At 30.4% G+C, this 19,886-nt stretch overlaps 2 protein-coding genes and 1 long non-coding RNA gene across 19 annotated transcripts; 2 read left to right on the top strand and 1 right to left on the bottom strand.

The window, feature by feature from the left end:
* Positions 1–1,124: 1,124 nt before the first annotated feature.
* LOC111294501 (uncharacterized) lies at positions 1,125–8,637 on the bottom strand. 16 transcript variants are annotated; one of them, XM_089743573.1, is made up of 11 exons: positions 8,434–8,637; positions 7,257–7,323; positions 6,527–6,638; positions 5,448–5,641; positions 5,238–5,349; positions 4,885–4,953; positions 4,431–4,588; positions 3,490–3,604; positions 2,636–2,704; positions 1,657–1,895; positions 1,125–1,577 (listed from the first exon to the last, which is right to left on the bottom strand). In XM_089743573.1, exons 3-8 carry the CDS (start codon positions 6,540–6,542, stop codon positions 3,599–3,601), a joined length of 555 nt encoding a protein of 184 aa, XP_089599699.1. In that variant the 5' UTR covers positions 6,543–6,638; positions 7,257–7,323; positions 8,434–8,637; the 3' UTR covers positions 1,125–1,577; positions 1,657–1,895; positions 2,636–2,704; positions 3,490–3,598. The 16 variants fall into 16 exon arrangements, 1 of the variants encoding a protein (XP_089599699.1); XR_016327553.1 differs by lacking the exons at positions 1,125–1,577; positions 1,657–1,895; positions 2,636–2,704; positions 3,490–3,604; positions 5,238–5,349 and adding exons at positions 5,137–5,237; positions 5,727–5,839; positions 5,937–6,032 and having other exon boundaries at positions 4,446–4,641; positions 5,449–5,641; XR_002690727.2 differs by lacking the exons at positions 1,125–1,577; positions 1,657–1,895; positions 2,636–2,704; positions 3,490–3,604; positions 5,238–5,349 and adding exons at positions 5,137–5,237; positions 5,727–5,839; positions 5,937–6,032 and having other exon boundaries at positions 4,446–4,641; positions 4,885–4,997; positions 5,449–5,641.
* A 786-nt stretch (positions 8,638–9,423) lies between these two features.
* LOC111294503 (uncharacterized) lies at positions 9,424–11,753 on the top strand. Of its 2 annotated transcripts, XR_016327563.1 has the most exons (4): positions 9,424–9,867; positions 9,940–10,251; positions 10,943–11,014; positions 11,440–11,753. It is a non-coding gene; the product is annotated as an uncharacterized LOC111294503 (long non-coding RNA). The 2 variants fall into 2 exon arrangements; XR_002690738.2 differs by having other exon boundaries at positions 9,429–9,867; positions 10,943–11,753.
* Positions 11,754–16,814: 5,061 nt separating this feature from the next.
* Positions 16,815–18,702, top strand: LOC111295254 (ethylene-responsive transcription factor ABI4-like). Its single transcript, XM_022888677.2, has one exon. The coding sequence runs from the start codon at positions 17,290–17,292 to the stop codon at positions 18,241–18,243; it is 954 nt and encodes a 317-aa protein (XP_022744412.2). The 5' UTR covers positions 16,815–17,289; the 3' UTR covers positions 18,244–18,702.
* The last annotated feature ends 1,184 nt before the right edge of the window (positions 18,703–19,886 follow it).

The following is a 19,886-nucleotide window of genomic DNA, read 5'->3' on the forward strand; positions in this document are numbered from 1 at the left end:
GGCCTCTAATAAAATGGGCCAAAGAAAGCTTCCTCGAGGAAGAAATTTTTGCCCATTTTCAAGGAAGGCTTACTAAAAACTTGACGTAGAAAGAAGTCCTGAAATTAGTTGAGCCTTGAATTATCCCACCCCAACTACTTATACATTGACCTGCTTTAATTTTTTTTTTTTTCACTGTCAATAATGATTGAGCAGTTGGGGAAATACATGAGGTAAGGCCTTCTCAGTTTTTGTAGACCTCCTTCTCTGATCTTTAATCTTTGATATAAGTATACAACCATAGAAAAGAAATTTACCAAACTAAATTATATGACACAAATATCTCTCTCTTTAAAAGGTCATACTAGTGTAAAGGCCCACGCGATACTGCAAGTTTGTTGTAATAACTTCAAAGTAGAAAAGGCAAACAACATAATAAACATAACCCATTCCCTTCAGTCCAGTCAAGGTAGTCCATCTCTAAACTGGAGCAATAAAGTGACTGCCGCAACAGAGGCAGTACCTAAAATATTCAATCAATGTAGGCAATAACTTAATCGATATTTCTTATGAGCCTCACGTAACTCTTCCCTTTTCAACAACCCATCATTGAAATTTATTACACATGAAATGAATCTCAGTGCCACCACCATCAACGCTCCTAAATATCATAAGATAGTGCTCCACAATTAACTGGCATGCATAAAGTACAGCAGAAGCATTCTCTTGAGCACTCACGAGATAATAATGAGCATAATGAAAATGCAATGAAATCAAGTAAAGGTCAATATGGGAAAAGATTTGGATCTTCAATCTACAAATATCAATAACCTTAGGGTTGAAGTTCATCACAATAGGAAGATTTGCCTAATTTATAAATTTCACTAAAGCATTACGAAAAGAAAGGTAGAAAATATAGTAATTTGAAGTCAAAGTTCTAAAATAGTTGCAACAAAAAAAAAAAAAAAAACAAAGGATAATTTGTTTGTTTCCATCAATTTTTCATCTTTCCAAAATGAACAGGTTTATGCAAACAAAGGAACAACTCCAAAATGAACAGGTTTCTGGAAAAATAAAATAAAAACTTTATAAAATAAAGATAATATCCACACAAATCCATCAATAACAAAATCTAATATCAAATCTAAGTAATAAGCACAATAATCCTATAAATTAAAAACTCACGTATCAAAGTTACGTTTGTTAGTCTTTGCACCCAAAGTCAATTGATGCCTAGAATAAAGATGTAGTCTTTCCTTATAAAAGGCTATAAGCTCTAAGTAGTAAGGCTGCGTTTCGGAAGGCCAAGAAGAATCTATTTTTTAGTTTCCATTCTGAGGCTCAAGACTAATAAATTAAACTATAATAAGTTTTTTTGCCTTTTCTTCATTTCTTGGCTTTCGAAGAGATGGAACCTCTCGACCCCTTTATTCGCCTCATCCCTTCTTACTCCGAGGAGATAGAGCGAGGTGGTGATATTTGACTAATAAAAAGAACAGATATTCGTCCAATTAAACCATTGCCGTTATAATCACTCCATTCAAGGAAGTTATCGCACACAAGGACATCGAAGCAGGAAATTCACCTAAAGTTGTTGCCTGTAAAACACGATATCTTACGGAAAAAGGAAAAGCAAAAACTCATATTCTGCCTCCTATATTTGTTTCTCAAGTGTACCTGCAAGACCACATTGCTTGAAAGAACTACGACTGCTGCTATGAGGTACATGCACCCAATGATCTTGTCTTTGTCAAAAATAATGGTGCTCTGTGTAGACACCCATCTGTGTCAAAAATAACAGTTGTAGAGTGGTCCTGGGAGTTCATTAATGCTATAAGCATCAGAGACATTTGGTCCTCCCCCTATCTAAAGAGCCTGGCTAATAACTGCTTCAGAATCAGCATTGAACCATTCTACTGCAGTTTAATCATCATCCATGGTGATTTACGTCAACAAAAGTAAGGTCACTTAAACAAGCAAATAGATGTAGTTTTAAATCATCTCATTCAGAGTTTATTACCAAAAATAATGGGAACTTCCTTGCAAGGTTTGGTAAAAGGGTAACGAACACCATGTTTAGGAAGAATGATTAGGGGACCGCATACAATTGCTCTTAACCATGACACATAGGCATGCTAGAAGAGAGTACCCCTTTGGTAAAACAAACACCTTTATAGCATTAGATGGGAAAACTCTAAAATGAAACCACAAAAAGTTACCTACCCGATTGTAATTGGCTTGAATAGTTTTACCAAAATCAATTTGCAGGTCATATAAATAAAATGCCTAGCTTTAGAGTCATCATCATCATCTTTTCATATTGTTTCTTGACTTCAAATTTTAATCCATATTCCTTTGCTTATTTCTAAAACAAATAGTCTTATCTTACACAACAACTCTACAATCATGAAATGCATAACCTTTGTTAAACTCATAATCATTAAACAAACAGTAAGTCGATTTTAATCCAATTATTATACATCGGATTGTATACCCTCAAAACAGTCACAATTAAAACTAATGATAGACTTGAATATGATTAAAGTTACATCAAATTTTAACAGTTTTATGATCACATAGATCAGTTTTGATAGTGATACAGGTAAATCATATAAATAAGTGGAATACAACCATGATAGTTGAAGCTTAGGCTTACCAATGAAATTACACAACAAATTTTTGTGTGATAATTAACTCCTCCAATGGATAGACAATTTTAAGCAACCTTGCAAATCAGGGTGTTACATCAAATAAGATTTTATTATCCACTATATATAACATAAACATAGATAACACTCAGGCCAAACATTTAATAAAAAGGTAAATCAATTAGGAAATAAAAAAGATTAGAAAAAAAATTAAACCTCGATGTAGATTAAAATTTTCAACCTCAACCTCTCTTTACCACTACTTAATGACTTGGTCATTCGATTTAAAATGAAACCAAAGAAAAAAAAAACATCTAAATACTTGTACACTGATATAAGTAAACAATATAAATACATATATGATTATGACTTTGTCTATTGTTAATATTTCAATTTAAAATAGCACAAATACAGTGTCATAAATGCTTGTATATTTATAGCTTATAAAGAGTGATAAGCACTCTTTCTAGTTTTAATTTTTGAAACTCCTAGAAAATTATATAATAATATTCATTATTGGAAAAAATTAAGATATCTTGCATGATTGTATTGAGAAGTGAATTGGAAAACAAAAGATGGTAAAGAAAGCTAACTCTTATAAAGATGTTCCATGAAAGTCAAGATAAAGAAGCAGAAGGAAACGTGCATTTCAAGATCTAACCTATTACCACCCAAGACTCAACTGAGCATTAAGGGCATTGCTAAATTGATAAAAAAATCCTCCACCAACTCTCCTTGGATGCGGGATTCGAAATTTGGTCAAAAATTGCAAAGCAGGTCAGATGCCATGGTGATTATGCATGCAATTTTTCACAATTGTTGACTTTATACAATTATTCACTTACATAAAATGGATTCTTACCGACAATGGACCTAGCCTTATACTTAAATAAGCCTGGTAAGTTGAAGCCATGATTGCAGCCATTCTTGCCATTCCATGGATGATGGCAACTCACAATCTTCTAGCTCTCTCATAGCTGCAAAATACATGAGTCCGTTATGGATAGCAAAAAATAGATATAGCAAACCAGTGATATATAAATAAGTTGGTTATACAGATGTCGTGCAAAATATAAAGAAATCATTGTCAGCAGACTGCATGGTAAATTTTCAGTGAAAATCTAGACTGTGATGAATGAATCTGTTAAATTAAAGGATAAGCAAAGTTTTCGACACTTCAAAAACAATCCAAGAGATATTGCTAACGATATTATTCTTCTATTGTATAGAAGGACTCTTACTAAGTGCCGAGTCAAAATTCAAAAGATACTCGCTAATGTTATTCTACTTCTGTGGTTTAGAAGGAGTCTTTCTTTACCATGTACTGAGTCAAGTAATAACAGGTAGGGAGCATATGTTATATATATAAATATATATATATATATATATTCAAAAATTCAGTCTGAGAGATAAGTACTTTCTAAATATAGTTTTTTGATTGAACATGCAGTTTTGACCTCTTTGTTTTTTTAAATATTTAACATTTTCAAACTATTTAGGAAAAAGGAAATGTTGTAATACCTCTTTAAAGAAGATACAATATCAATAGGAATCCTTGACTCAACACTTTGTTTCTATGCCTTATCAAGTTCCTATGCTAATTGGTAGCTGTCTTGCAAAATTGAAGGAAAAAATGTGCTTATTTGGCAGGAGGTTCTCTTAGACAACCTAACATCCTTTTGATTATTGTAAAATCATGGAAACCACTATTAAACTACACATGGTTTTAACAACATGTACACTATCTTGGGCAATGCTGAATTTGGGAAAAAAAAATGCCAACACATTGGTTTCGAGACACACCTTAAAGGCCATACATCCCCTTTGACCCATATTTGGCTGCATTGCATGGATAGAATCCCCAAGCAAGGTTACACGCCCCCTTCCACAAGTTAGTGAGAGTGTTCGGTCATATATGTCGCCTCTAAGAATTGAATCTTCATCGGTAGCAAGTAATAAACCTATCACATTATCACACCACCCCTTGAATATTTTAAGTAGTCTCTCTTTTTTACTTGCAAAAAGATGAAAAGAAATAACATTAGAATACACTAAACCCATACTGAAATTAACAGTAAAATCCTATAGGTTGGAAACATTCAATATGAAAATTCTTAATAGTTGAAATTTTAAAGAAATATTTACACATTTGAAATGTAAACAAAATAAATAACTTTCAGGGCAACTAAAGCTGCTTTCAAAGTTTTTGTTAGTTTATATACTGAATTCTAACAAATAAACATTGGAGGTTATCTACCATTGCTATCCACATCACCAGTTGGTTCCTTGTGAAATGCATACCACTGCATCTTTCCAGCACCAACATCTGAGGAAACAAAGTACTGCTTATGTCCTAAAAATACACGATACCTTCACAGGAGAAGTTTCAATATAAGCAACTATATATAGCAAAGCTTCATGACATTCTAATCATACCCTAAGGCTAGAAAAAAATACACACTCATGATGTAAAGTCAATCATATTACAAAAAAACAAAATGGAACATACCCAATAGACTAAATATTAGCCGGCATAAAATCTGCAATACCAGTGTAGCAAGTGTGGCCCGGGTATACAACTTTATTTGGCCCAAATAAGTTCATCCTCACCTAACAAGGACAATTTTACAAAGTATGATACTAGTTTGGAGATGCCACCAGCTACAGCAGCAGCAATAAAACCACTTCCACCTTCCCCATCCCCAGTGAAGATGGGTATTGCCATGTACAAAAAAAAAAAAATCCAGTTTCAGCAGTAAAATCACAATTTATCAAGACATTAACATGTAAGAGAAAAATGAAAACAATCTAAACAACTAACCTTATAAGTACATTAAAAAAAGCATTAGCACCAGCTGGATCATGAAAAATATGATTGGTATCACTATTGTTAATGGTAGTAAGAAGTGCTTCTAGCTTATCTATCTTCCCTTCTTCATGTTCGCCAAAATTCACAATATCAAGTGCTACACTATTCTTTTTCAATTTCCTTATAATCATCTCCAAAGATAGGACTGCAAGCAATCATAGCACATTTTTACAACAAAAAACATAGAGAACATTTTTCAATTAACAAACAAAAGCAATATCAAAACACACCTTTCAACAAAGACTAATCCTTTGCTCCTGATTTTTATTTTGGCATTGCTTAAGCACTAACTGAGCCACTTGAATCCCAATTGCCAAGTTCATGTCATCACCTATCTCTAAGCCTAAATCAGGATAAGCAAAAGTTCCTATTTAGTATCTTCTAATATGATACAATGTTAAGAATTATAATATAAGCCTAAAGTAAGTTAAGAAACAAACTCTTCAATCAAGCTAAGATTTTGCCAACATCATTGGTACATGTGAGTATGCCAAGGATGCCTCTCTCTGAATGTTGAGTGTTTATATGCAAGCTTTCTATAAACAATAAAACAAAAAACTGACTTTCAAACCAACAATCCAAAAAACCTCTAAACAAAACAAAGTTTAAGAGATAATATCATCTAAAGTGAGCAAATAAGATCTATTATAGAACTCCAACTCATATATAAAGATTAATTAATAAATTCAAATGAAACTCAAGAATCAAGTTGTTGCAATACCTCTTAAAGCATACATCCCAACAAAAAGATAGAAATTATCAGCATGAATGAGCTTCTCAAAATGGAACCAAAAAGCCATCAGAGCAAAAGACTACTTATTATCAGCAAGTGTTTGCCCTTTTCTTAGTATCTTATTCATTAAGCAATATAAAAAATTCTACAAATGATAAAACTATCAAAACTACTAAACAAATAAACTTGAATAAAAGAAAACTACTACAATGAATCATTAGCATAAATGCTAGCTATTAAACCTAGCCAAAAAATTATAATAAGTGGCTAAAAGATTAAAAAAAAAATTGAACTCACATGCTTGCATCTTCATGACCAAGAAGATTAATAGAAGTACCGTATCTCGGAGAAACCAAACAACCCATTGAGAGCTTGTCAAGGCCTATAATCCAACCTGACCACTACAAACCTAACAAAAAAGAATGAATAATTAGAAAACATATTAAGGAAGAATTTATAAGAAGATTGAAAAATTGACATATGTAAAAAAATTTTAGAGCATAAGAAGGATAAAAATTTTTATTTTCTCATCATAGATTTAAACAAAAATAAAACTAATTAACTAATTTATAAATTTACCATTCAAAATCCTCCTTCCTAAAGTCATAATCCCATTAAAACTTTTACAAATCCAAGAAACCCCATCATATTCAACTCATCAAATTAATAAACAAAAATATTTCCAATAGTAAAGCCAACTTGAAATGAGTAAATGCATTTCTTTTCTAGAATCTCATTTCTTTCAATTGATCGGATATCAAGGTATGGAGCTCTTGTTCAGAGTATATAGATTTATATGCATGTAACAAAAACCAAAAAATTAAGAAGAAATTTAAACATACTCTTAATAGAGCATTGATTCAACTAATATAACCAACATTTTGAGGAAACCAAATAGGAAAAATGTATATATAAGAAATTTGACAAATTTAAAAGTAAAGAACCAAAGCAATGCATTTAAGAAGTAATAGTAAACAATCAAACTAAACATTTCAATTTAAATCGAACAAATAAAAAAGTTAAGTACCTAATCTTCAAAATGAATTATTCCAAACTCATTTTCTTTCCGGTTTAGCTTTAAACTTTTAAATTACCTGAAAAATTATCAATGAAAAGAAAATTATAACTATTATTACATTCTTACTAAATTAAAATCTGCAAGTTTTTTTAAAAAAATCTAAAACTGGGAGAAAGAAATTAACATGTGTTACCATATAATTTACAACATAAATATCTACGCTATAAATGAACACATATATCCAAATAAAATTAAGAGAAAAAAGTAAAAAAAAAATTTGCAGTTGTAAGAAAACCAACCAACATACAACTATACCAATAGAAAAAATTAACTTTCCTTGCCACCTTTTCTAGTTCTTTTTTCTCTTATTTTTGAGTTGAAACTGGCAACAACATGGCTTTGGCGAAGTTACGATAACCAACAAAAATCCAAAAAAGAAAAAACTTTAACTGAAATTTTTTTTAAAAAACACCCCCAAAAATAAGCTTTCCAAGAAAGGACAAACTTTTATTCTCTTTTAATTTTTGCACTGGGTTTTATTTTCACCAAATCTTTCTTCCTCTTTAATAATTCTACACAAATAATTAAAACCCAATAATCCTATGTGTTAAGAGATACATGCAATTGCAGAACATAGAATTAGCCTTTAAAAAGGGAAATGATTACTGTGCAATGCTAGGTTGTGTCCAGAATCCACAACTCAACCATCTAAAGGGCTAAAAAATAGAATTAACCCCATTAATTAAATAAACAAATTGTGCAAAGATTCAACCGCACTCCCTCTTCATCAACTCAGAAAATCATGTGTGCTTGAATCATGTATCAATGCATATTGATTTAAGCATGCATGTCTAGAGATACATAAAAGTTCAAATTTCAAGACAAAATAACTAAATCAGCAAGAACTGAAACAACAAAATGATACCAATTCGTTAATTTTCACCTAAAACCCAAAAAGGTAACACAATTAATAGCTTAAATTTCACTAACTCCAACAAAAATTCCATAAGAAAATGTCAACAGCATAACAAAGAAAACTAACAATTTTATAAAATTCAAGTGAAAGAAAACAAAAACAGAAAAAAAAAAAAAATTTTACCTCCATCTAAGGAGAATCATTTGTCCTAAAAAAAAAAACCAAATCAAAAAAAAAAAGAAAAAAGAAAGGAAGAAAATTAAGAAATACCCAAAAATGATAGCATTCCAAAGCATGATATTATTATCTTGAGCAGCCCCACTAATACTAGCGGGTAGATCCTGTTCTAGCCTCTTGAAGTCTCTCATCAGCCTCTTCTTTGGTGGAGAGAGAGTAGATATCATTTTAGACCTTAAAGACAATATTTTTTAAGAAAACCATAAGGGAACTATCAAAATGAGAAGTAACAAAAACACCAACCTTCCTTTTTCTCTTTCCCTATCTCTCTTTTAATTTCTTTTGGTTGTAGCTTCTCGCTTGATGCGTAGGAAAAGAGAAAATTTTTTTCAAAATTATCCTTTTAATTTTTTTTATTTACTTTGCTTATCTGTCTCTTTAAATTAGAAAAGGAAATAACTTTTATTTATATTTATAGATGATCAATTGATTAAATTCATTACTTGGAAAGGAGATTTAGAAATTTGTGTAATTGATTTAGATTTTTCCTATATCTTCGAAAATTTAAATTATTAATATTTAGTGAATTATTATTTATATCCAAATATTTGATTTAATAATTAATGAATTATCTCTTACTTAAAGGGTAATTATGATTCGAATGCCCTTTGATTTTATCTTCAAATAAAAGAATTTATTATTTTATAAATTGTATACCCACTGCATAGAAATAGATTTTTTGCGACACTTTTTTCACTGACATTTCTATACAAAAAAGCCACTAACTTTCGTGATCTTAAAATGATCGTTACGTTTGCAAATACATGTTGCTAAAATTAAAAAAAGCAATATTTATCATCTTTCAATCCCGTTAAAATATAAAAAAATTGAGTGAAATAAAAATAATATAGCGCAAAAAAAGAGTGGGAAGAAGTTTGAAATTTTAGATAAATTTATGGGGTTTGTAATTATAAACACCACTAATTTTTGCGACATAATTACAAACACTAAAATCGTGAATTTTCGTGGCATATTTTAAATGAACTCTGCTATTTTGTCTACACATTTTTAACTCGCTTCATCCAGGTGTTCCTTTATATTTAGTGGCGCGTGTCGTCCTAAACGTGGCAATTTTGTTCCAAATTTTCCTCTGTTTTCATTTCATATGCTGTTCTTTCTAACACTCAAAGTTTCTCCTTAGTCACCTCTTCCATTTTAGGATTTTGTAGAGCCAAAACCCAAATCCCTTTCACACCCAAATCCCTTTCACTAGCGAGCTCGCCATGTCTATATGATCAAGCCCATCGAGTTTTACTTCGCAGAGTTCTTGAAAATGGCTCTTGCAGATCCAAAACCCAAATCCCTCGTGACGCTTGCGACGATGACGGCGAGTGCGAGTTCTGCTTCGTTGAGTTCCATCTTCAAGCCAACCTTCGATGTTACCAGTAAGGATCTCTAAAGTTCCGGTTATACGATTATTCCCTTCGATTTCACCGATTCCGCCAGCTATGGTTCCTCTGAGCAAAGGTAAACTCTTAATTTTTATTGCATTACAGTTTTTAGGTTCGAAATTTACAGAAAATAATTTTTTATTTTCAGTGGGATTATTATTGTGATGTTTTGGCGATGGCAATGACTGAGGCTGTGGGCAATTGTTAGGAAAGGTTCTACTAAAGTCTTTGAAATTGATCAAAATACCCAGTAAGTCGTATGACGGCTACGATTACTTATTTAAGGTTGTCCTGATCGGTGGCTCAGGTGTTGGAAAATCCAACCTTTTGTCTAGATTTTCAAGAACGAGTTTAGCCTTGCATCTAAGTCTACTATTGGGGTTTTGTTTGCCACCCATAGCACTCATGTTGATGATAAGGTTGTTAAAGCTCAGATTTGGGACACTGCTGGACTAGAAAGGTATTTGACTCTTGCCATTCATTTTTGGGTGCAGATTTTTTTCTGAATTTCTTTATTTATCCTCTGTTTTCGCTTAATTTGAGCATTTGGATTTTTTTTGGGTGTTCTCTGAATGTTGGGATCTTGTAAAATGGGAAATTAATGATATTTTGTTCCTACAGGTGAATAAAATTTGTATCATATTTTTGGGTAATGCAACACATATGGGATTTCAATTGGAAATAAGAGATTTCCTTGTTAAATGAAACTGCTTGCTTGGCTATTAATTTTTGTCATTGTATTGAATTTTGGTGGAATAGAACATGGCTAGCCTGATATTTTTGCTAGAGTTATGGATTATAATGTCTGAATCACCCACAATAGGAAACTGGACTTTCTATTGTAATGTGGTTGCCTGCTCTGTTTTGTGTATTGATAGCCACTTCTTTTTTTTTTTTTTAAGTTTGATAGCCACTTCTTTGTTTCATTTTTGGAGTGATAACATTGCGAAATTGGCATTAAATTTTATGTCATGTGGCCTTTTATTCTCTTATTAATTATGTCTATACTTGCATATTCCTATAGATCACCATGCAAGAAGCTTTCTTATTTTTTCTTTCATTTTGTTGATTATTTGTTGTTTAGGCAGTTCTGAAAGCATAATATTTATAATGAGACTATCTATTACTGCTATTGTTTTTGGTTTTCACAGAATGTGTTGTGGACTCCATCAAAGTTAATTGCATGCTTGGGAAAATATATAAATAATGAAAGTGCATACAAGGCAAGTGTCCTTCTAATTTAGCTTAATGGTATGAGAATATAATTACTTTTTCACCTTCTCTTTTGCTAATTGATCAAAATGGTCAATCTACAATGTTGGCATTATTGACCATTGCCATTCATTTACTATACCCCATTAAGGTTATTTATGATACTAATAAAGTTAGTTATAGTTGTTTAATCTATTATGAAATATTGCATTATTGCTTTGAAGATATTTCGTTACTGCTTGACTACCTTACTTTGTCCTTTTTCCTGCAATGCTAAAAGATACGAGTCATGCTAACTAATATCATGAGATTATCTTGGCCAATTATGTTTGTCATTTTTGAATTCAGAGTATAGTTCTTGAGTTTAGGATTATGTATGTTATTTTCTTGTTTTGCTATTTGTACTTCTTTAATTAGCTTTGTCTTTATTGACTAGGTGAGAGGAATGATGGATGAAGTGCAAAAAGCATTGAAAGATGCTGAAGCACTTAATAAGATTTTCAATTTCTGAGTCTTTGTCTATTCTCTTATTCTTTGAATTTTGTCTTATATTTGTTACTTCTATTTATGTCTTCATCCTTAGCTCTTCTAGTCAAAATAATTTAAAAAAATTATACTTTTTGTTTTCTTTAATTTTAGCAATTGAAAAACATGTGAAATTTGATTGTATTTTATTTGTTAACTTATTAAGACAATTGATGTATTTAAATGTTTTATACTATTTATTTAATGAAATTCAATTAAGTTTTATGTGTTTTTGTAACATGTTTCAATGTTCAATGTAATTGTAGCGAAAATAAAAAAAAAATTATCCTAAATGTTAATTTTTGCTATATTAATATATATATATATAATTAATATTCAAAGTGTAGAGGCGTTTTTTATTAAAAATGTTGCTATCTATAACTAATTTAGTAGTGTTTTGTGTGTTTATTATTAAAAATATTGCTATTTATAACTAATTTAGTAGAATTTGTTAGTATAAATGCCATTATCTATCTCTAATTTAGCAGCAAGTTCATCTATCTCTAATCTATCAGCATTTATATAAACACCGAAATTTATTTTTAATTTAGCTCCATCCATGATTTACTTATCAAGGCATTTATAATACGTTGCTAAATGTATAAAATCATCGTGAATTATAGTGACGTTTTCATAAAAACAAAAAAAACAATACACATTTCTTAACACATGGATGGTTGGCGTTTTTAATGACAATTTTCAATTATTTAGCAGCGTTTTTTTTTAAATACTGTTAAATGATGAAAAAAACGCTACAAACTATAGCAGCATTTTATAAAGAATGCAGTTAAATTTTTCGACATTTCAATTAGTTGGTGTTTTTAGTGACATTTTTAATAAACATAGTTAAATGATAAAAAAAAAACGTTAAAAGTGCTATTATCTAACCGTCACATATTTTTTTGGTTGATAGGATTTAAAAAATTGAAATATTATCATTTAAATTTACTAAATCAACGATAATGTATGAGATTATTTTTCGTATTTAATTTCTTTAATTGGGGAAACGTATTAAGTTGGAAGCATATGTATTGATTTTATAATTTTCCATGGTCAATAGTTGATATACAAAAAATAATGCATATATATATATATACCCCATTTGTAAAACAAGAGAAATAATGGTAAACAAATAAGTGTGATTGACCAGATTTCAGAGGCTCTGGGTGAGAGTGGAACAGCGGCCTTTCAACCCCCACCCCATTCGCATTCCAAAATGGACGACAAAAGAGCACAGCAGAAAACAAAGTCTTCCCCATTTCAGATTTTCAGCCCGAGAGAGTTATATATATATTTTATATATAATGATATCATATTCTTTCTCTTAGCTTTGCTTTGATTAATGGATGTGGGCTTTTTGTGAGTTACGAGGCAGCAGAGGACTGTGGCTGCCTGCCTACCACATGCTTTGCTTTCTCTTCCCTTCAAAGCCAAATTTCGATGGAAAAATTTTCTGTGGTTGAAGAGCTCCTCTTCTTACGTGAAGACACCTCATCTCCCTGCATGCAAAAATTATAATTTTCATCATCATGCTCAAGCTGCACAATTTCCTCTGGTGGCTAAGCTATATGTAAAATTAAGACATTAAATCTATCAACTAGTTTAATTTTTCTTTTCAATTCAAACACAGTATAACAAAAAGGTAGAATCGTCAATAATTTATAACCCATAAGATTAAACCACTGGATTAAAAAAAAAAAATTTCAATCAAATTTTAATTTTTTAATATTGAATTAAAATTGATAAATAACATATATATATGTAATGTATAAATATAAACTTTTAATACTAATTTGCCATATTAATTCATGAATATATCAAATTTTCAAAGGAAATGACAGATATTAACAAGTGGGTACTTTTAGAAAAAAAAAATCTTTATCCAAACCATCACTATCGGTTTTTTTTTTTTTTAATTTAAAGTTACAGAAAGACATTTTCATTGGTCACAGTATATATTTTTTATTTTATGCTATAAAAAACAGGTAGCTTTGGGAAAAGGTCAAAAGCCAGGAGCATTACGACTTTTCGAGTTTTGAAGTTACAAACAATGAATGGAGAGACTCAGAGAGCTTTCGCTGATTTCCAATACCTATACAATTTATTAAAGCTATTCCTAATTTAATTGACACTAATTTTTGTAGACAAATACTACTTGTTTCAGATGAAAACTGTCCCTACTATATACGTCCTTTGCCAGTTTTAACTGTAAGCCCTTTCCTTCGTTCTTGGAAGTCAGTCTTTGATCCTTTAACAATTAAGATTCAACGTGCAGATATATCACATCACTACATGCAAGAGACTAAAAATCAATTAAGATTCAGCTGATTATAAATATTGCATGCATTGCAGGGACGGTAAACCAATTGAATTTGCTGAATCTTCTATAATCAGCTGAAGCGTTACCTTCTCCAGAAGCAAACAATGCTTTGATCTTCAAAGGTGTTTCCTGTTTCCACGATCAAGCCTTCTTGACGAAGTAAGATATATCCTGGGAGAGCTATTTAAAGAAAAAATAACAAGGGGTGAGAAACCAAAGAATCTGAACCCCTGCAGGCCGGCTCTTAGAGACGACTTTGGTCTTTAGATAGTTGCCCAGGGGCCAGGCACAACCCATAGGATCTAATAAGCTTAGTGTTAAACTTTAGTCGTGGCCGATATGTTTTTTTCTTTAACATGATTAATGATCATGGATATTTTTAGTTTTTTTTTTTAACAATTTAAAAAGTGCATTCACATTTATCAGTTTGTTCACATATATCAGTTTAGTGCATTTACTATTTTACTTTTAAAATATTTTTATAAAAATCTTATGCAGATTGAAGAAGGAAAAAACAAAAAACTATATACTCTTCTAACTCTTCAAGGGATTACTTCATTTGATGAAGTGCCATTAGCACCTCTCTGCCCGAGGCTGCTTCTCTTGCTGCATGCAATGATATGTGTGTGCGCCTAGTTCTTTTGGATTCTTATGTTAGTATAAATTAGAATTTGTTATAATAAATGTGTGAAAAATAAAAAGGAAATATTATCTTGTTTGATATTTAAATTATCTAATTATTTACAAATAGTATTGATATGTATGAGTATTAATGTAACTTTTTATGAGTAGTTAATTGTATAATCGGAGGGTAAGATATTTTAGTAATTTCTCAAATAAAAATTATTGACAATCTTCGATCAATAATATTATAAGCTATCGACATATTATTTATTGCTGTTCATTCATAAAAAGAAAAAAAAAACCCATAAAATATATAGCACAAGATAACAATCTGTCCATTGCTGTTGTTTTTCATTTTATTATGTAATACATATTGCAATAATAAAATATATATTTCAAAAGGTAAAATAAATATGAATACTTTTTGACACATTTCAAATGTATCATAAATTTTAAAAGTGAAAAAATCATAATGGACAGAAATAAAAAAAAAAAAAAAGTCATATTTTTCACAATTAAAAAGATAAATGAATCTCAGTTAAATTATTAATTAACCCACAATTGGAAATAAAATCCCTTACCTATTTCATCCTCAAAAAATAAAAGAAATTAAAAAAATAAAGTTCCTACTAAGTTGCTATCATTTATTTTATGTTTTTCCATTAAAATATTTACTATTAAATCAAAACTATAATGTAATGATAATAATATAATAAAATTACATTTTATAATTGAGAAAAGAAATAAATATATGCCTATATTGTAAGGGAGATTATAAATAACCTAAATGAAGAATAAGTGATCATATATTTATTAAACAAAATTTAAATTTGATGATTCCTTTTATGACGGTGGATTCTTTTTTTTTTTTTTTTTTTTGTTCAAGTGGATTCATCAAATCAAAGAAAATTTGTTTAGTTTTCAGATTTCAATAGAAGGGGAGAAAAAAATTGTTTAAACAAATGCAAGAAATAGAAAAGAATTTTGGAGAAAAAAGAGATAAAGAGTATAACCTAGAATTTGATAATTAATATACATTTAAAATATCAATTTTATGGATGAACATACTCACTAATATAAAGAATGAATTTTTAAAAAAAATTAAGTGAAAAAAATATTTATACTTATAATAAAAGGTTAAATGAATGGTTTTTTTTTTTAGAATGAAATTGAAAGCAATAAATAAATAATAATGAGTAAGAAAGATAATAGGTCACTTATATGAAAATTTTGAATGGTGTAAATTTATATCTTTTCAAGTTGTAAAGAAGATTCATTGTCTCTTGAATAAGAAAATAGAATAATTTAAAAAAAAAAAACAAATGAAGGAAGAATACAATTATTGAGGAGGTAGTAAATCAATAATGGAAGATGAAGCTTTTTAAGCTCTACACCCCAAGAGATGAAAGACATAAAAGACAGATAATTAAAGTTGGATGACTTGGTACCTTAAAATAAATATATGGCAATTTAATGATTCATGACAAATGAAGGTTGTATATGTGGCAGTCCACATGTCACAATTCTTGATAACAGGAGATGAAAATATATGTATGTTAGAGACTTAATTAGTAAAGTGCATGACTTAGTTGATTCTAAATACTTGGTTTCACCAAATTATTAGATACGGGTACATGACATGAATTTTTTTTTTTTTTTTTTGTCATTCAATGGAGGCATAGCCCTACATTAAAGGGATGGAAAAAACTATGGTTTGAACCCAACTTTAATTTTTTTTTTTTAAGATTGTCTTAGTCACTAGATCAAGTAGTTAAAAACATGACATGAATTTTTTATGTTAATAATTAAGAAACATGATTAAGAATAGTATTATAGTCTATGGAACCTATATCCAAAAACATTGTCATTTGCTAGCTATCATCACCTTAATTAAAATGGCTGAGATCTTGTGTCCCAACTATCATGAAAAAATTTATTCTAAAATGTTTTTCATAAACTTAATTATTCATACATCTATTTAAAAAAAAAAGAATCTAATAAATTTGTAATTAACTTATAATATCTACGTTTCTTTATGTTATCTCAAATTGGTCGTGATTTTTTATAAAAAAAAAAATGTAACTGTAATTTTGATTAAAAGTTAAAACTTTTAATGTATGAAATAATCTTTACATTTAAAATTTTAAAGGTTAAAATAATAAAAAAATATTATCACTTTATTTAGATATATTTTTATATTTTTATTATATCTAAATAGATTTTTTATCTTTATTTTACATTCAAATATATTTTTAAATTTTAATTTATATTTAAATAAATTATTAACTTTTAATTTATATCTAAATAAATTTTTAATTTTTATTTACAATAAATTAGATTGACAACCATTGACAAGGTAAGATCTATCATTAATCAAACCTAAGAATACGTAATAAAAGGAAGTTATTTTATGAAAAAAAAAAAGAAAAAAAAGGGAAGTTATTTGGAGAACTCTTTCGTTTCCTAGACAAAAAGGTTTGCTCAATAATTTCCTAGGAATTTGCCCTAAAATAGAACCTACAAAATGTCCATATTGAAAAAAAAAAAAAAAAGCAAAAATAGATAAAATATTTCGAATTAATTCCTAAACAAAAGGTCTGCCTGTCTCTTCACTGTTCAGCAGTCTTTCTCTTTCTCTTTCTCTTTCTCTCTCCAAATATAAGTACACAAAAGAGCCACCGCCCTCATCCACCGGTAGCAGTGACGACATCCACATCAAAACATAGGCCCCTCTCATCCACCTTTCGACTAATCGAGAGCGAAGAACGAGGTCTCTCTTTGAAGCCCCTTTTAAAGCAGCACTCTGCCTCTTCTTCTATGGACCAGGACCAGTCTCCCCTCTCTCACCCTCCCCTAGAAACCACCGTAAAAACCACCACTACTCCTGATCTGGACACCAAAAGCTCTGAATCTGAACGAATTATTAGCACCAATACTAACCCTCCAGGCAGCTCCGCTAACAGCAGGAAATGTAAAGGAAAAGGTGGCCCTGATAATAACAAGTTTAGATATAGAGGCGTGAGGCAAAGAAGTTGGGGTAAATGGGTTGCTGAGATCCGAGAACCTCGAAAACGTACGAGGAAATGGCTTGGAACTTTCGCCACAGCTGAGGAAGCAGCTCGAGCTTATGATCGAGCAGCTATTATTCTTTATGGTTCTAAGGCTCAGCTCAATCTCCAATCCTCCGTCTCTTCATCTTCTTCTTCGTCTTCATCTTCCCGTGGTGGTTCTTCTTCCACCTTTACTCAAACTTTAAGGCCTTTGCTTCCTCGTCCTTCAGGCTTTGCTTTTAGTTTTGCTTCTTCTTCTTCAAATCCCACTACTCATCATCCAGCTTCTTTAATGGCTGGGGGGGTTTCTTCGTCAAGGTTTATGCCATATGGGGGTTATCCAAACCTTTTCAACTCAACAGCAGTTTACCCAAACATGGTACCAAATCCCCAGCAAGCTTTGCAAATAATGCAACAAACTGAACCTAGCCTTGTCCCTGCTGTCCCCACGGGAACAACGTCGTTTTCAAATCCTAACCCTCAACAAGTACAGCATCATCATCATCAGGGTTCTTTGTACGGGGATATTAATTCCCTGGTGGGCTCGGTGGGTTCGAGTTTGTCTTTGTTATCTCAGACTCCGGTTGCACCAGCGGTTCCGGATCCAGGTTTAACAGTTGGACCTGGATCTCCATCCGTTTGGCCTTTACCAAATGATGATGAATATTCCCCAGCTTGTATTTGGGATTATGGCGATCCTAATTTCTTTTTTGATTTTTGAGGGTTATATTCAAAGTTTCTTTGGGGTTCCCTTTACACTGTCTTGCAGTTTTGCATGCAAGTTTTTCAAGGGTTGAGGAGACTCTTGGCTGCAAATTTCCATATTGCTTTAGTGGAGAATTTCGATGGATATTCAGAAATCAACTAAGGTTGAATATTCTGGAAATACCATATAGACTTGAAGAAACCCTTGAAAGATGAAGAACAGAAGGAGAATTGAAGGTTTATTTTAGCAGAGATTAATTATTTCTCGAGCTCCCTACATCTACAGTACCCAGAAGCAAGTGCAAGAGAGAGAGATGATTTTCTTTTCTATAAAAAATATTTGCATGTGTTATCTCTACACTGCCTTGATAAGCTTGGATGAAACTTTGAGAGATTTCAAGGTATTACTATTTGATCTAAAATAAGGCAAAGGCGGCCAGTTTGTATAATTATTGTTTAATTTCTTTGTGGAAGTTCGGTGGAAGGAAGTTAGAGAGTTTTCATCAAATTAAATTTGAGTGAGAATCCTACATATCTTTTCATCTATTCAATGAAAGAAAATTTAATGATTTTCACTTCATATATAGTGGAAAAAATCTCTTAAATTTATTTACTTGTTCATATTAATTATAATTAAGTTGCCGGTTTTGTAAAATATGAAAGATTAAATCTGGATTTTGTGAACATGATAAACTTCATAGACTTCTAACACTACAAGAAATTTTAAATATATTGATGTTAAAAAAAAGTCGATAAAATCCCAAAATCCGTCAGTATAGCATCATAAATTCTATATCGACGATCAAAATATGTATTTCAACGAATTATCATTATATTCTTTGTCGGTATAGATCTATACTAACAGTTTTTAATGTGTCAGAATAGTTTATAGAAATACACCTACGGTTTAAGATGGTTAGTAAATGTATATATGTTGATATAACATATGTTGTATGTTCCATTGTTATACCTTTTATTGACGGTTAATATCTATCAATATAGACTTATATGTTTTAATTTTTCTTACCTATACCAACGGTACGTGATGACTGTCAGTATAGCCTAAAACATTTTAATAGTAAAATGCGTCAGTATAAATTTTAAGGCATCGGTAAAAGCTTTTTTTTGAATTATATTTTCAATATTAATGTTAATTTATTTATAATCATAATATGATATGATCTCATATAAAGTAAAAATACAGAAAAAAGTAAAAATATTTAATAACATTTGAAATAAAATAACAACCAAATTGTTTTATAATCCACAAATTTAAATAAGTGAAGAACTAACATTATTATACCAAATCAAAAAAAAAAAGAACATTAATATCTATGATTGAATGTCTACAAGCATAGTGCTTAAAATTTGTATCAAATAATCCTCCTTGTGTTATTACTAATAGCTGAACCTCAAATCCTTTATGTATATTCTGAACAATGTTTTGAAGATTGTTCACATCATATACATATTAATCTGCTACAACGCTTGTTCTAATGTCGGAGCCATACAATTCATTTTTTGATCAGCTAGATTGTTGTTTAAGAAATTCCTGTAAAAGCGAAGTAGGCACTAAAATTTCAAAAAGAAAGATTTTTCTTTATGATATTTTTATACCAGAGGCCTAAGGATAAGCTGTTTACTCAATTAAAAAGAGAA

This window comes from Durio zibethinus, chromosome 14, assembly GCF_047325235.1.
Source record: "Durio zibethinus cultivar Kanyao isolate XHJ-2024 chromosome 14, ASM4732523v1, whole genome shotgun sequence".
Taxonomy (NCBI): domain Eukaryota; kingdom Viridiplantae; phylum Streptophyta; class Magnoliopsida; order Malvales; family Malvaceae; genus Durio; species Durio zibethinus.

Excerpts from the sequence above, each read along its gene's own strand:
- LOC111294501 (XM_089743573.1), bottom strand. Across the intron at positions 5,350-5,447 it reads TTTTTAATGTACTTATAAGG|GCAATACCCATCTTCACTGG; the intron begins TTAGTTGTTTAG and ends TTTTTGTACATG. Across the intron at positions 4,589-4,884 it reads TGGTGATGTGGATAGCAATG|GTTTATTACTTGCTACCGAT; the intron begins GTAGATAACCTC and ends ATAATGTGATAG.
- LOC111295254 (XM_022888677.2), top strand. The coding sequence starts at position 17,290 with ATGGACCAGGACCAGTCTCCCCTCTCTCACCCTCCCCTAGAAACCACC.